At 42.6% G+C, this 17,963-nt stretch overlaps 1 protein-coding gene across 1 annotated transcript in view; it reads right to left on the bottom strand.

Annotated features, from left to right (window-relative positions):
- LOC143130814 (alpha-2-macroglobulin-like protein 1) overlaps positions 1-17,963 on the bottom strand; it is a 48,738-nt gene that overhangs the window by 30,389 nt on the left and 386 nt on the right. Inside the window, exons 2-11 of the mRNA XM_076290037.1 lie at positions 14,667-15,411; positions 11,847-12,027; positions 11,592-11,751; positions 10,322-10,374; positions 9,240-9,260; positions 8,400-8,565; positions 7,436-7,520; positions 5,354-5,474; positions 4,482-4,602; positions 4,298-4,407 (exon numbers count right to left, since the gene is read on the bottom strand). Coding sequence (XP_076146152.1) covers positions 4,298-4,407; positions 4,482-4,602; positions 5,354-5,474; positions 7,436-7,520; positions 8,400-8,565; positions 9,240-9,260; positions 10,322-10,374; positions 11,592-11,751; positions 11,847-12,027; positions 14,667-14,749 — 1,101 coding nt within the window. The 5' untranslated portion in view covers positions 14,750-15,411. The remainder of the gene's footprint in view (positions 1-4,297; positions 4,408-4,481; positions 4,603-5,353; positions 5,475-7,435; positions 7,521-8,399; positions 8,566-9,239; positions 9,261-10,321; positions 10,375-11,591; positions 11,752-11,846; positions 12,028-14,666; positions 15,412-17,963) is intronic.

The following is a 17,963-nucleotide window of genomic DNA, read 5'->3' as shown; positions in this document are numbered from 1 at the left end:
GCTTAAAGCCTGAGACTGGCAGTTGAGATCCAGGTGGCCCGAACACCTGCCATAGGATTATAATTGCTTAACGGCTCTATTGTGATGTCATCAGCCCATGTTAAGTCTATGGGGAAATTTTGAACAGTTTTTAATTAATAGTTTAAAAAGTATAAAAGTTACAAAGATGAAAAATACAAAGCCCACATGTCGTAAGTAAGACCTACGCAACGCAGTTTGAATGAAGTTTCTACGTTAAACGGTTGAAGCTGCATTAACTGCGTTAGAAGAAGAAGAAGAAGAAGCCTAGGAAGAACAGTACAGTGCATTTTCATGCACTGTAACTAGAAAAGCATTTCCTGAAGGAAATATAGTGCATGAAAATGCAAAAATATGATGCGTTCATATGGTTAAATGATTTGCTTGGTAGATAAGGTTTAATATAGTTGGAATGACTGAACAGTTAAATAGGTTGATAATTGAAATGGTTAAATTATTTAGGCAGATAGTTGTCGATAACTAACAGTTGGAATGGCTCCAATGTTTGCTAGCAGTTATGCTAACTATGTTAACAAAGATAATAATGTTAACCAAGTTACTATGCTAACTAACATGCTAACAATGTTAAAATGCTAACTATGCTAACCATATGACTTAGCTAACTTAGCTAATCATTTTTAGCAGTTTTGCTAAAAATGCTAACTAGCATATTAACTAGCATGCTAACATGTTAGCATGCTAATTATGCTAACCAAGTTACTTAGCTAACTTAGCTAACTAGCTACAGTGGGTAGGAGTCATAGTTGATGACAAGTAACAGTTACAATGGCTGAACAGTTAAAAAGTTCAGTAGTTTAAAGGCTTAAATTGTTTAACAGTGAAATATTGTAGTGAGGACTTTTATTTTGAAACAGTTTTTGGCAGAGGAAGCAGTTGAACAGGATGTGTAGTCTTAATAGGGCCAGTTTGTATGCTTAAAGCCTGAAACTGGCAGTTGATCCAGGTGGCCTGAACACCTGCCATAGGATTCTAATTGCTGTGAAGTCATAAAGGCCCAATGTTAAAGGAATTATCCGGAGTAAAATGCACTTTAGATCGATTTACGGATGATTGGGGGTACATACGTTGAGTTGACATCAAAATCATGTCATTCGGATGTGTTTTGAGAAAGTTTGATTGTACCGTTTTCAGTCACAACTCGTAGCCTGGAAGTGAGCGGGGCATTTCAATTGCGCCGCTACAAAACGCTATTTTTATACCTCTTCTACAGTTCCAAACAACATAACACTTACGTGGTAGTGAGTGGATAAGCCAAACCGAAGTATCCCGAGGTCTTTATGTGGTCGAATAGAGAGTCCAGAATGAATTTAATCAAGCCAGTACCTTTCCGGAAATGTTGCCATCTTTGCTGCCATCTTTGCCGCCATCTTCAGGGGAAAGTCCGTAGGAGTCTTATTGCTGAGTGTGTTGTAACACGCTCTGGAAATTCACAATTTCGTCGCCGTTTTTAAAAAAAAAAAAAACAGTCCAGTATTTCTTTCGAAATTGAAATGAAGTTGTGTGGACTGGACTATGTTTTTTTTTTTTTTTTTTAAACGGCGACGACGGTTACAACACGGTTACAACACACTCAGCAATAAGACTCCTACGGACTTTCCCCTGAAGAGGCAGCAAAGATGGCAACATTTCCGGAAAGGTACTGGCTTGATGAAATTCATTCTGGACTCTCTATTCGACCACATAAAGACCTAGGGATACTTCGGTTTGGCTTTAGGGACCCTCTACTCACTACCACGTAAGTGTTATGTTGTTTGGAACTGTAGAAGAGGTATAAAAATAGCGTTTTGTAGCGGTGCAATTGAAATGCCCCGCTCACTTCCAGGCTACGAGTTGTGACTGAAAACGGTACAATCGAACTTTCTCAAAACACATCCGAATGACATGATTTTGATGTCAACTCAATGTATGTACCCCCAATCATCCGTAAATCTAAATTGCATTTTACTCCGGATAATTCCTTTAAGTCAATGGGGAAATTTTGAATAGTTTTTAATTAATAGTTTAAAAAGTATAAAAGTTACAAAGATGAAAACACATACATAGCCCGGATGTCACAAGTAAGACCTACGTAACAAAGTTTGAATGAAGTTTCTACGTTAAACGGTTGAAGCTGCATTAAGTGCGTTAGAAGAAGAAGAAAAATAAGAAGACTTTGGATAACAGAACAGTGCATTTTCATGCACTATAATAATAATAATAATAATAATAATAATAATAATAATAATAATAAGAAGAAGAAGACTTCGGATAACAGAACAGTGCATTTTCATGCACTGTAATGATTAGGACACTCTCCAATATTTAATTTGGACTGCAGTATGTTAAACGTTAGGACTCAATAGCCACGTTTACATGGACACTTTTAATCCGATTAGAAACGGATCACGGCTCAGAGTAAAAATGATCATATAAACACCTCAATCGGAATAAACATGCCTGATCCGATCACAATCGGATTGGAAGAGGTGGTGTATTCAACCTAACAATTTTTAAAAGTGGGTGGGTGTTTTGTAAAAATTTAAGAAATGTTTGTATACTTTTAAATGCATCAACCAGGTGCACTTTCAAAATAAATTGGTCAGATTTGCTTATTTTTATGGAAATATTTGTGCTATAGCTAAGCTATTTTGCACTTCAGAATTATAACCATGCACACTAGGTGGAATAGTTATGGTGATATTGCAATAAGTTCACAACCACAAAAACATATTCTACATTTCACAGTTCAGAAATGTTCAAAAATGTGTGTACATTTCAGCACTCCATGAAATTATGCAGAAGTGGTCACCTGTGTTATTCAGCTAGTTAATTTAAGATAATATATTGGTCATTGTAATGGCCATAGCCTATAACATGCTCTTCCTTTTTCAGGATAGCCATATCTGGAAACGTATGATGTGAATGTTTGCATATGGCTTATGTCAGGCTTTATATCAATATTTGTGTCTCATTATTTGATTTTCTTCATATTTTTGCACTAATGTCACTAGGAAGCATGCCAATATATATTCATTTACCTGTGTAAGTGGGATTGGCTGGAACCTGACAATATAAGAACCATGATAGTGGGATAATCTATGGCTGAGCAATTTACAAAAATGTATGTAGGCCTACTGACAAATAGTTTACATTAGAATACATTACACATAATTTCGCCCCAATGAGGCTATGTAGAAATGTGTTGCAATTTCAAAACCGGATTACTCAGCAACAACTTATTGCACAGAGGCATGCTTTATATCCTCGTATTCAGTATGGTTTGCTGTTTGCCACGTGTTGTGTGAAGGGTTAGTGAGATATTAAACCGAAAGTAATGGGTGTGCACTGTGTGCAAAATGCAAATATGATTAGCATAAATTGCACGTCGGTTCAATGTTAATTTTCTCGCGAACCATTTATCACAGCAACTTGGCGCTAATATCATTGGAAAGCTTAGATTCCGCTCGTTCACATGATGTGTGATATCATATGTATAGGTTTAGTTTAGTTGAACCTCATCTGCCAGGTATTTGACCTACCAGGTTGACACTTCAGCGTGAAAAATACTCAATAATACTCAAAGCATACCTGAAGCCGGGGAAATGCGGGGGGGGGGGGGGGGGGGGGGATGCGCCTGGGACGGCTTCTGAAGTAGCATCGCAAATGAGAGAACATTTAGAAAATTCCACAGACAGGGGGTGCTCTTGAACCCTCTCACCATCTCTGAAAGCATAACTAGTCGATCGCTAAACTCATTTTTCAGGCATCTGACCGACCGGGTTGACACTTCAGCGTGAGAAATCGGGGGTGTGGCGTGTGAGCGTGTGAAACTAATCAAATGCGTGTGTCTCACGGCCAATGCGTGAGAGTTGGCACCTATGAGAACATACCTCGTGTAGACAGACGGCACAAATATTTCAATAGGAATAGTGTAATGACCGGAAAAAAACAAAACACTGTCCATGTAAACGTGTTGCATGACCTATACTTGGCTATTGATGCATGGCCTATACGTGGCTATTGATGCATGGCCTATACGTGGCTATTGATGCATGGCCTATACGTGGCTATTGATGCATGGCCTGTACGTGGCTATTGATGCATGGCCTATACGTGGCTATTGATGCCTTGTGGTACTGTAGCTCCTGAGACGGACTGGATCCTCTGCAGGTTCTATTAGTGCAGGTTCTACTAGTGCAGGTTCTACTAGTGCAGGTTCTAGTGCATGCACTACTAGTGTGTTTGCAGATGTGTTTGCAGAGACGACCTTTTCACCTACCTTGCCCTCCATAACTGCCCCGTCCTCAATTACGTTTGGTGTATCAACAAAGGAGAGTTTCCCAAGAGAGAAGTCCAAATCTATGTTTTTGACCTCTGAACGACTGATACCTGAAGACAAAATGAAATATAGACAAGGAACCTTTGGTGGACAAACGGTTTACAAAAGGGTCGCTTTGGCTTACCTGTTCCTTCTTCAACTACTGTGGCCTTGAATATTAGGATATCCCTCAGTTTTTTGTTCAAGTCTTGCTGTGTAAATGTTGCCATATAGAATGCATAACAGCCACAGCCAGACTTGTCCATCTGTGGGCAAAACAAGCACAGTTACAATTAAACACTCCACAAACCTGCATCACAGCCTCAGGAAGTGTTTGTCAGTCTATTTCATAGCTGTCAAACATTGAGCGTTGAAAATAAGGGAGATCCCCCAGGTCTCACCCAAAATACAAGAACATCAACATAGAATTCTTGCTGATAGCAACAGGAAGATCATACAACAAAACTGCTGCACTAGCTAAACAAGGTGTAGAGCTAGGTCTACCGTTACTTGGCTTACAGATTGGCATCAAAATCATGCTCACAACAACCACGCTGTTATCTTAAATAGACTAATATCACCAAGTCGCCTTCAAGCAAGCAAAACAATGCTTTGAAAACATCTGCTTCGCTGGAAGGGCAAGGGGGTAGCAACAGGACAACAGTAGGCTACATAGACTGACAGGTCCGGTGGTAGGGCTAATGTTATTAAAATATTAGGATATTTTACGGGAAAAAATATTAAGATGGGAAGGCAGTGGGAAAAAAGTTAAAATAGGTCAGAAACCCAGAAAAAACAGGAGGGTTGACAAGTATGGTCTACTTGGCCCTTTAATCCCTACTGTTATAACTTCATTTTAAATGCAGAAATGAAATAAATGTGTGGCAAACATAACAAATGTTATTTTACATTTTAATGTTAATTTCGTTAATATCAAAATCAATCATATTGAGGCAACATTTACAGAAGAGTGAATAACTATGAGGTTGATCATTTAGTTTGGAAGTATATCTTTACCTCCACCAGTTCTTCCCAACATACTGATAGTGTGGGATCAACGCCATCGCCTCCTTGGATATCCGACTCTCGACACAAAGACAGAGTAGCCTTCCCTGGCACAGGCGCCCCAAACGTGTATCTGAGAACAGGGACAACACGGGATACAAGGTCACGGCCTACAAGGTCAAGGTCACGGCCCACAAGGTCACACAGCACAACGCTTAAAGGCTAAAAGACCACACAGGAGCACAATGCTTAAAGGCTACAAACCAACACAATCACAATGCTTAACAGGTGAAAACAACCTCCATAAACTGCAGCTGTACTGCAAGATGGGTGATGGCAGATGACACACATTTACTTAGCTCCGTCACCAAACGACTATGGTCCTCTTGAATCTATGTGTCAGTGTATAGAACAAATCGACACCTGGATGTCTCAATTTTTTCTTCAGCTGAACAAAGAAAACATTGAAGTATTTATATTTGGTAAAAAGGAGGAAAGACTTTGCCACTCTCCTTGACACAAAAGGGTTGAAAGCAAAGGGTACGGTTACAAATCTTGGTGTATTAATTGACAGTGATCTAAATTTCAACAGCCACATGAAAGCGATAGCTAAATCAGCTTTTTACCACCTCAAAAATATTGCCAAACTTAGAGGGCTGATGTCAAAACATGATTTAGAAAAACTCATTCATGCATTTATCTCCAGCAGGGTTGATTACTGCAATGGACTGTTCACAGGCCTTCCTAAAAAGACTATCAAACAGCTTCAGGTGATACAAAAATGCAGCTAGGATTTTAACAAAAACTAAAAGAACTGGCCACATTACTCCAATTCTTAATTCTGTGACTTACTGGAAGCCAGTGCAGGGACTTGACTTTAAAGCACTACTACTTGTTTCTAAATCAGTAAATGGAGCAGGACCTAAATACCCATCAGACATGCTTCCATGGTCCCAGGTGAAAAACCTGTTAGTAAAACCTACTGTTAGGTTTTTGACATCAAAAAAGGCCCCAACTGTAGCCAGTTTTAAATATAGACTTAAGACCAAACTGTTTCTACATATTAATTCTACCTTGTCGTTTATTACTTTACTTTTATTAAAGTACTTACTTTTTTCTTATTAATTGTTCTTTATTTGTAAATTATTTTACCTTGTGCGTTTTATGTTCTTTTTATGATCTTTATTATTATTCTTTACTTTTTAAACCATTCTTTAACTATTGCCCTTCTATGCTTTTATCAGCTATTCCTGTTTGCTTTTGTTTATGTAAAGCACATTGAATGAGCTCTGTATGAAATGCGCTATATAAATAAAGTTGACTTGACTTGGACCATGATCGCACAATTTCGTCTGAAAACGCTTCCCCATAGGATGCTCTCGTATTTCCTGCTGTATCGGCGCTGTCGCCTCTCTCCTCTCCTCATTCTCTCCTCCTCTGGTTGCATTTAGATAAATGAGACGTCCTCGATGACATCGAGCTTGGAACAATTAGATAAATGAGACGTCCTCGATGTCGTCGAGCTTTCAACGATTTCCGGGGCACTAGCAGGAGGAGCGAGGAGAGCTTTGGGATGCAGCCCTGATCACTGTGTGAAGATGTATCCATTTAATGGCCGCTGTACTTCACCGGATCACTTTATTTGAAGATGTTATTGTTGTACTTCACCGGAGTTGCCCAGTTGGGGGCTCGTCGTCACTTTTGTCGTCACGTAGTTCATCTGTAGTCCATGTGGACTTTCATGTCCAGCAATTTTAATGTGAACTTGGGAATTTGCCATTTTTGTCACTTGAAATCTGCATATTCCCCCATATTTTTAAGCAAACACAGTTGTATTGAAGATTAGTGAGCGTATGTTTTAACCTTTGTTGTGGCATCCATGTTTTTCACACATTCTGACGGCAAAGCACATGAACACTCTCAGTGGGGAAAACAGCGTGATCACGGGGGCGGTCCCTGATACTCCAGGTGCCATAAGGCCTCCAGCAGCCGTGGGACCTCCAGCAGCATGGCCATGAACTTTAGAGGTCTACCCCAGAATTCTACACATCCCCGTGTCACTTCCTGAGAATGACCCGTCCCCGTGTCACTCACTTGGCACATGCTTGCAGTCGGATCTCTGCTGCTCCCACACTCACTGACTCTGGGCTGTTGAGAGTCACGTCGAACTTGGGCAAAACTGAAAGGAGGAAGAGACGCCATGGTAACAAAAAAACTTTATTATCCTAAACGTGCCAGTTGGCTTTACACTATTCTTAAACATCCTAAAAAACATACTGACAAACCTGTATAGCTATACATATTATATATGTATAACATATTATATATAAACACAAACAAAGCTGTATAGCGTGTCATCTTGAAGGATTGCTCATCTGACAAGAACAAACTAAAAAGGTTGTAGGCCAAATGTGTATCGAGTGAAAATGTCAGACTCATCACTTCATGGATTTGGTGGCTGTCCACCAAGACAGTTTTCCAACCTGTCTTCTAAATACATGGATGACTTTATAACAGATATATTCTTGTGCTAAATATACAACCTTTTGTGGAACGTACATCTGCACATGAATGAGTGTGGAATGTTCATCTGCACATGAATATGAGTGTGGAATGTACAGATACATGAATATGAGTGTGGAATGTTCATCTGCACATGAATATGAGTGTGGAATGTACATCTGCACATGAATATGAGTGTGGAATGTTCATCTGCACATGAATACGAGTGTGGAATGTACAGATACATGAATATGAGTGTGGAATGTTCATCTGCACATGAATACGAGTGTGGAATGTTCATCTGCACATGAATCTGAGTGTGGAATGTACATGAATACGAGTGTGGAATGTTCATCTGCACATGAATATGAGTGTGGAATGTTCATCTGCACATGAATATGAGTGTGGAATGTACATCAGTTTGGAATGAAAGTGGGACTCTGGAGAAGGACTAGCACGAAGGGACACGCCCACTTTGGGACAAGAAGCCTCTGTCCATGCCGGGCTACCATCACACAACACACACGTGTCACTCTAGACAACAACAACAACATACCATATTGTTTCACTTGAAACTGGTGCGACCCTGCGCCCTGCTCTCCGGTCACAGACAGCATGTAGTAGCCCTGGTCAGCCTCTGGGTTGAGGGCGTGAGACAGCTGCAGCATCTTACGCTCCGACGACACGTTCAGCCACTGGCCAATGGTGTTGCCACGGGGATCCTGAGAACGGCCAACAAGTGACAGAGTTTAATACTCTGATGAAACCGCACATTTTGAGAAAACAGAACTCTAAAACTTGTGCTGCTGTTGCAATTTCAGTCTACAAGCACCTTTTCCTTAGACTCACACAATATGTATGGTCAAGTTCAAAGACATTTAATAAAGGATATTTAATAAAGGATATTTTCAAGTGGAATATGAGATGACTACTGTATTAATCTACAGAATAATTCCGAGGGAGAAACACAGCATGGTGTGGGGGAGTAAACATAAAGGCACGCAAGATAGATAAATATAATATAATTATCATTAGTAAATATTAGTAAATTAGATAAACATAATATAATTATCATTATCATCACATTGAGGGGCAGCCATGGCCCACTGGTTAGCACTCTGGACTTGTAACCGGAGGGTTGCCGGTTTGAGCCCCGACCAGTAGGCACGGCTGAAGTGCCCTTGAGCACCTAACCCCTCACTGCTCCCCGAGCGCCGCTGTTGATGCAGGCAGCTCACTGCGCCGGGATTAGTGTGTGCTTCACCTCACTGTGTGTTCACTGTGTGCTGTGTGTGTTTAACTGTTTGTGTTAAATGCAGAGACCAAATTTCCCTCACGGGATCAAAAAAGTATATATACATACTTATACATTTATAAAACACCATTATGTACACACCTGAAGTGTCACCAGGCTGTACTGTGGAGACAGAAGAGAAATGATTAGTGCTTTTATCTATATTTAAATGATGATTGTGTTTAAAAACCAACACTATAAAGCACTAGAGAGGAGAATATTTGGAATGGATGGTGATTACATAGCAGTGCATGGAACTGCTCCGAGCTGTTGGGAGTTAGTTACCATGACCTACCAGTAGAGGGAGCCACAGATATTCAGTTTGTATGTTGAATTACGCCTCAGAGAGAGAGGGCCAAACTCCCCAATATGAGCAAAAAGCACTCAGCTAAGAGATTCAGCCCACACACGTACATTTCCGTTGACTAAAGTAATTCACATGCCAGGTAGGCAGTTATGAGCTTCAGGCAGAGCAGCTTCAAAATCTGGCATTTCTTATTTTAAAGTCAAGAGCAGAACATGGGCAGTATGTGTCAATTAGAATATCAGAAACATGCATATGAGAAATACCCAGACTTCTGGTTTGCTCCGCCCCAAGTGACTAACAGACACCATTAAGCACCAATGAGAGGCAGAATAAATGTAGGCTGAACATGTTTTACATGTGTGCAGGGAAGAACATGCCCCACTGTGAATGGCAGATCATTAATCGTATTAGCGGAGGCGACTAGAATGCGCTACTTAATAGATGTATACTAAATCCTGCTATAGGAAGTAAAGTAAATAAAGGCTGCGCGTCATGGAGCTCGTGTTTTTTGTTTTGGATGGTGAGAGGACGCCTACCTCACTACACAAGTCCCTGAGGGGACGTCTACTTCACTACAGTACAGCTCCGTAGAGGACGTCTACTTCACTACAGTACAGCTCCTTAGAGGACGTCTACCTCAGAGGACGTCTACTTCACTACAGTACAGCTCCGTAGAGGACGTCTACCTCACTACAGTACAGCTCCTGAGGGGACGTCTACCTCAGAGGACGTCTACTTCACTACAGTACAGCTCCTTAGAGGACGTCTACCTCACTACAGTACAGCTCCTTAGAGGACGTCTACCTCACTACAGTACAGCTCCTTAGAGGACGTCTACCTCACTACACAAACAGTCAGAAAACTCAGCAGGACTCACCTTCTGCTGAAGGGGAATGAACTCTGTATCCATGGTAACCACTCTGAAATGCACTGCAAGTGAGAATCAGAGTTAGAATCAGACCTCGAACTGGACCATCTGGGTGTTTACAACTGACTCTGCGACCACATGCAAGCGTCTATAGGAGGACGTACCTGGGCTGTACATGCAAGCGTCTATAGGAGGACGTACCTGTTTGGCCTGGGCTGTATCAAGCATCTATAGGAGGACATACCTGGGCTGTATATGCAAGCGTCTATAGGAGGATGTACCTGTTTGGCCTGGGCTGTACATGCAAGCGTCTATAGGAGGACGTACCTGTTTGGCCTGGGCTGTATCAAGCATCTATAGGAGGACATACCTGGGCTGTATATGCAAGCGTCTATAGGAGGATGTACCTGTTTGGCCTGGGCTGTACATGCAAGCGTCTATAGGAGGACATACCTGGGCTGTATCAAGCGTCTATAGGAGGACGTACCTGTTTGGCCTGGGCTGTATATGCAAGCGTCTATAGGAGGACGTACCTGTTTGACCTGGGCTGTATCAAGCGTCTATAGGAGGACGTACCTGTTTGACCTGGGCTGTATATGCAAGTGTCTATAGGAGGACGTACCTGTTTGGCCTGGGCTGTATATGCAAGCGTCTATAGGAGGACGTACCTGTTTGGCCTGGGCTGTATATGCAAGCGTCTATAGGAGGACGTACCTGTTTGGCCTGGGCTGTATCAAGCGTCTATAGGAGGACGTACCTGTTTGGCCTGGGCTGTATATGCAAGCGTCTATAGGAGGACATACCTGTTTGACCTGGGCTGTATCAAGCGTCTATAGGAGGACGTACCTGTTTGGCCTGGGCTGTATCAAGCGTCTATAGGAGGACGTACCTGTTTGGCCTGGGCTGTATCAAGCGTCTATAGGAGGACGTACCTGGGCTGTATATGCAAGCGTCTATAGGAGGACGTACCCGTTTGGCCTGGGCTGGAAATGCAAGCGTCTATAGGAGGACGTACCTGTTTGACCTGGGCTGTATATGCAAGTGTCTATAGGAGGACGTACCTGTTTGGCCTGGGCTGTATATGCAAGCATCTATAGGAGGACGTACCTGTTTGGCCTGGGCTGTATATGCAAGCGTCTATAGGAGGACGTACCTGTTTGGCCTGGGCTGTATATGCAAGCGTCTATAGGAGGACGTACCTGTTTGGCCTGGGCTGTATATGCAAGCGTCTATAGGAGGACGTACCTGGGCTGTATCAAGCGTCTATAGGAGGACGTACCTGTTTGGCCTGGGCTGTATATGGGTTTATCTGTCTGGATGAAGGTCACGGGATCAGGTTTTGGCCTGAACTTCACCCGACTCTCTGAAGTCCAGTGAGATGTACGACCCTCGACCTCTACTTTGATACTCTGCACAGAGTCTTTATTTACCGATGGGGCCTGTTAAATAACAAAAATAACCTGGTTAAATAACCTGGCCCCTGCTCTCCAGGTGTGTATGTACCTGGCCCCTGCCCTGCAGGTGAGCTACTGACCTGGAAGTGGACGCAGCGGTGGAAGTCTGTGTCTGAGGTCTCCTGGTGCAGCATCTTCTTCTCGTCTCCGCTGGTCAGATATATGGACATGCGCAGAGTCTCATTAGGACTCTGGAGGCTGGCACACAGTTTGGCTTCGGATGCTGACCTCATCTGGGCAGGGAAGGTCACCAGGAACGACCTACAGAGATGCAAGGTGTTTCCCCACACCCCCTCTGAGCATTCGTACAGATTACAGCAATGTGTTTCCCCACACCCCCTCTGAGCATTCGTACAGATTACAGCAATGTGTTTCCCCACACCCCCTCTGAGCATTCGTACAGATTACAGCAATACGTTTCCCCACACTCCCTCTGAGCATTCGTACAGATTACATGACCATTAAATGATTAAGGCATCGTTTTCCAACCTTGGGGTCAGGACCCCATGTCGCCTGAAATTCAAATGGGGTCGGCTGAGTATAAGGCATCTTAAAATGTACTAGCATGTTACATAAGAATATATATTTATAAAAACCTCTTGAAACTAGCATGGATTGTTCATTACAATCTAGCAACGTAAAAATAAACTTAAGACAGCGCGATATATTTGATTGATGTGCTTAAAAATCAAAGTACTGCTCTCGACTGGATGTTACACCAGAGATGAGATGCGCGCTCATATTGTGAATGAGTATGGGTCGCCAACATTTTGTGACATCAAAATAGGCTTACCTGCCAAAAAAGGTTGGCAAGCCCAGGACCAAGGGGATGTTTTAATGCCACTCATGCTTGCAAATGAGGAGATAGCTCACCTGCAGTATACATGGAACTAGTGCTGGGCGGTATATCGGTTCACACAGAATACCGGTGTATATTTTCGTTATGATATGAATGTTTGATATACCGCCATACCGGAGCATTTGATTAGACAACGTTTGGAACGCTGCACCGCACGACACTGTTTCAGACAGGACCCCTGTTTCAATGTTCAACGACCCTTAAGGCTTAATTTCTCCTTAGGTATAAGTATAAGTATATATACTCTTTTGATCCCGTGAGGGAAATTTGGTCTCTGCATTTATCCCAATCCGTGAATTAGTGAAACACACTCAGCACACAGTGAGCACACAGTGAGGTGAAGCACACACTAATCCCGGCGCAGTGAGCTGCCTGCTACAACAGCGGCGCTCAGGGAGCAGTGAGGGGTTAGGTGCCTTGCTCAAGGGCACTTCAGCCGTGCCTATTGGTCAGGGTTCGAACCGGCAACCCTCCGGTTACAAGTCCGAAGAGCTAACCAGTAGGCCACGGCTGCCCCCAAAAAGTAAAGGGTAAGGGATTTATTTAAGGGTGTTGCACAGAATACCTTAAATGGTTTCCTTAGTTAAGGAAAAACTTTATGGGATTTCCCGGCACGAAATTTCTATAGTTTCCACAGAGATTGTTCCACAGCTGTAACTATTTGGCTAGTAGGCGATCTTTCATCTCACCTTAAAAATATTCGCTAAAATTATCCAGGTAGCAAGTAAAGCATGTTCTAGACATGAACTGAACAATACTAGCTGACTAGCAGAGATCCTGACTGTCATGGTTGGCTAACAAGACATCCACATGAATTCTGTTCTGTTCAGTAGAAAATGCTAAACACCTGATTAGGCATGAAAAAAAAAAATACCGTCATATACCGTGAAACCGTCATATACATTTTTGGTGATACCGCCTAGCACTACACGGAACCAAAGACTACACATCCCACCTCCAAAAGGGAACCACAAAGCATATATTTTATTATAGTCCTTTATCTCTCAATTGGTTTCCACTACCCCCTCCATCTGATAGATGCCCCCACTACCCTCTCCACCTGATAGATGCCCCTTGCTAGCCTCAGCAGGAGGTACGAGAGGAGTGATCTGTGTGGAGAGGAGTGATCCGAGAGGAGTGATCTGTGTGGAGAGGAGTGATCTGTGTGGAGGGGGGTGATCTGTGTGGAGGGGGGTGATCTGTGTGGAGGGGGGTGATCTGTGTGGAGGTACGAGAGGTGATCTGTGTGGGCGAGGGGTGTGTATACTCACGGCTCTGGCGTTGCGGTGTGTGTGTGTGTGTGTGGGGCGGGGGGTGTATACTCACGGCTCTGGCGTTGCGGTGTGTGTGTGTGTGTGGGGGGGGGGGGTGTATACTCACGGCTCTGGCGTTGCGGTGTGTGTGTGTGTGTGGGGGGGGGGGGTGTATACTCACGGCTCTGGTGTTGCTGTGTGTGTGTGTGTGTGTGTGTATGTGTATATATATACACTCACGGCTCTGGCGTTGCGGTGTGTGTGTGTGTGTGTGGGGGGGGGGGGTGTATACTCACGGCTCTGGTGTTGCTGTGTGTGTGTGTGTGTGTGTGTGTATGTGTATATATATACACTCACGGCTCTGGCGTTGCGGTGTGTGTGTGTGTGTGTGTGGGGGGGGGGTGTATACTCACGGCTCTGGCGTTGCGGTGTGTGTGTGTGTGTGTGTGGGGGGGGGGGGGGGGGGGGGGTATACTCACGGCTCTGGTGTTGCTGTGTGTGTGTGTGTGTGTGTATGTGTGTGTGTGTGTGTGTGTGTATATATACACTCACGGCTCTGGCGTTGCTGTGTGTGTGTGTGTGTGTGTGTGTGTGTGGGGGGGGTGTATACTTACGGCTCTGGCGTTGCGGTGTGTGTGTGTGGGGGGGGGGTGTATACTCTAGGCTCTGGCGTTGCTGTGTGTGTGTGTGTGTATATATATATATATATACACTCACGGCTCTGGTGTTGCTGTGTGTGTGTGTGTGTGTGTGTATGTATGTGTGTGTGTGTATATATATACACTCACGGCTCTGGCGTTGCTGTGGAGGAGCAGAGTGTGTAGAGGCAGAGTAGCAGCCCTCCAGCAATCAGGATCCTGGTGAGGGCCATTCTGCGCTGATTCTCTTAACTGAACACGCTCTTAACTCAGCCTGATGCTCCTGCTGCTGTGCGGACAGAGGGAGAGGGAGGCATGGATGTCCTCGGTGTGCTGGACTTCAGTCTCCACACAAACAAACATTTCCCCACATTACCATGTAGATAGTATGACCTATGACCTTTCCTGAGTTCATCAGGGCAACATCAGAGAGCAGCATCACTGTAATGTAAGGGGAAGGAAAACTTATTTTGTAAAAGGACTCTTAAGTTGAAGACTTTGTTATTTGACCTGTGACCTCTAGTTCCTGTTAAGGTAAAGGAAGGCAGCCATTTTAGTTTGATTAGAGACAGAAAAGGCACATGAAATGACACAGCAGATGGATGTTATGTTTGCCCTGCACATCTAATCCTGGGGTTTTCTTGCGGCAAAGCCAGTAAGTTTATTGATAAACCTGTAAGAAAATAGAAAAGGAAAGTTAGTTATTTTATGTGACTACTTGATTTGGTTATTTAGAAGTATACTTACCTGAAAGGCTAAAAGATTAGCATAACCTGTAAAAGAAAGAAGTTATCCTATAATTTGTAGCATGTTATACTTACCTGTGTAATTTGTATTTATTGCAGTTTTACCTTTTCTTCATTAAATTCGTCCAAACACGACACTCTGCCTGTTCCTTGGGGAAGATAATGAGGAAACGAGTTTAACTTGCTGTTTCATGCTAGATGAGAACAGTACAATCACCTTTAAAAGGTGATCCAGTTCCTTTTTGATCTTGGTGATGAGTGGAGGCCCCTGGTATACGAAGGCCTTGTACAGCAGCACACCATCAACTAAAAATGTAACAGAATTACACACAGTGTAATCTCATTTGTTTACAGATCAGTTCAGATTCTGCATTTTTCCTTTTCAAGTATAGGCCTAGGCCTACTTATCTATCGCCGTCATCGGCGGTCATATTGCTTGAGGCAAACACCTAATGGCCATCTTACACCAAACAACTTTGACAAGATTTGGGAAAGATTCTTGAAAGATTGTAGTCTTTTAACTAATGCCTCCCATTCAAGCTTCATTCAAAAGACGCCACTCTTAAGAATCTTTCCCAAATCTTGTCAAAGTTGTTTGGTGTAAGAAGGCCATTAACCGATCAAATAAATTCACCGGTTTCAAAAAACCCAGAGTCGTGTAGACACTTGCCGTCAATCAGACACCTGTTGCTTCTTTATGGAGCTAAATTTGTCTCAATAATATTTGTATACATGTAAGCGCAGAGGGGGATCCACAAATATTTCTCAAACTCAAACTCAAAGATCGTAATTCTTGATTTCGCTTGCAAACTGACAGTTTTATGTGTTTACTAAACAAAGATTATGGAAATTAAACACCACTTATCCATCAAAAAGCTTGTTGTAAAAGGCATAACTTGTTAGATTTAAGAACTAGGTTCGCTAGCTCTGTGTGTTATGAGCAAAGAATCGTTGGTTATGAGTCCCATAGAACAACACTGCCATCTACTGGATTAGAAAGTGTCAGCAGGCTACTTGTGGATCTGGGTGGCTTTTCTGCCGCAAAGTTTGTCTCAAAAATACGTGATCCACAAATGCTGATCCACAAATGCTGATCCACAAATGCGAAAACGAAAACTGTGTGTGCTGGTGATCCACAAATGCAAAATTAGATTTCACAAAGGCAATTTTCAGTTTTACCAATGCCATTTCATTTACAAACACATCTACAATTGTGAAAACCAATTTACAAGTTATAAATATGATTGTCAAAATCATATTTGATGTGTCAAAACACGAATGCAAGGTCAAGAAATATTTGTGGATGTCACCATCTACTGGATTGCGATTTCTGTGTGCCGGTAAATTAAAGTAGGCCTATTTATGTGTGGATTTGTGTGACTTCATGTGAAGAACGTCTCAAAAACACGTAACTTTGGAAAGCGAAGAATGCGTGTGCTGGTGATCCACAAATGCAGAATCACATTTCACAAATGAAATTTTCGGTTTTATAAATGGCATTTTAGTTACAAATGCACATCTATATTTGTAAAAATCAATATACAAGTTACAAATATTATTTTTTTTTATTTGTAGATATCAAAACATACATGCAAATCAAGAAATATTTGTGGATACCCCTCTGCACATATACAAATATTATTGAGACAAATTTAGCTCCATACTTCTTTGGCCTTGATTGTCGCCGCCATATCATGATTATGTTCTAGAGCCAAATGCGTATCTAGCTTTCTAATATCCATTTTGGCCCCAGTTCTCAAGGCTACATTGCAGGCACAGATAGCCTACTCAACAATATCTTAGCCTACTTTGCAACAACTAAATAGTTAATGTTAAGGACCAATTAAGTTAAATTGGACAATTTCCCGCGGTACACCAGATCTCTCACGGCACACTGGTTGAAAATCACTCAGTTAGGGGGATCATAGCCTAGAAATCTAGACGCGCCCCTAGCGGCAATTACATTTGCTGCCAGGGCTAGTCTAGCAACTCTCTGTTGGCTTGTGAGTTCCAGAAATCGAAACTTAATCAGGGCATTGAAATTGTGTATAGAGTCGTTTGGTGGGCTTAACATAATGATTGATGGCAGAGTTGCAACGGTTTGGCTTGAATTCCCTGCTACTTGAAAACAAATATCCTATTGCGTCCTATTGCGTGCAGAGGGAATTTGAAAGACAACTGATTATCCCGCCCCTCGGACTGAGCACTGCCAACGGTGAGTGCCCAGACCCTACATTTTAATGTGGGTCTGGCTCGCCAGGCTAGGGATCATGGTAAATAAGTTGAATTTTCCCTCGGGGATCAATAAAGTATCTATCTATCTATCTATCTATGTAAGTGGAGCCTCCAATGTGCTTAATGTAATAAACATGTGTGTGCTGGTAGTGTAACGTTTGTTCACGAATGAATGCAATCATGCCAATCGGATTCCTGTCAGCGTGTGGTCAGATATCAATAGCTGCGTGGGATGACTTGGCCTACTTTTGTCCCAAAAAGGACCAGGATTGTAACATAAAGATACACAAAGGACTTGAATGGCTGACTGGTAGTAGCTTACTTTTTAAAGATTCTGCAGAGATAAAAGTAACCACGGTGGATAAACCGTTGGGTTTTAAATTGTTAAAGCTCGCAAACATAAACTTCTCCATTTGAATCTCCTTGCCCCCACCCCATCTCAACATGTCCGCGAGGTTTTCGGAGG

Source organism: Alosa pseudoharengus, unplaced genomic scaffold, assembly GCF_046254945.1.
Source record: "Alosa pseudoharengus isolate Yale_2024_CS ecotype anadromous, Long Island Sound unplaced genomic scaffold, YU_APseudo_1.1 YU_APseudo_1.1_scf_18, whole genome shotgun sequence".
NCBI lineage: Eukaryota > Metazoa > Chordata > Actinopteri > Clupeiformes > Clupeidae > Alosa > Alosa pseudoharengus.
Note: the sequence above shows the minus strand (reverse complement) of the source record. Positions and strands in the feature narration are given on the sequence as shown.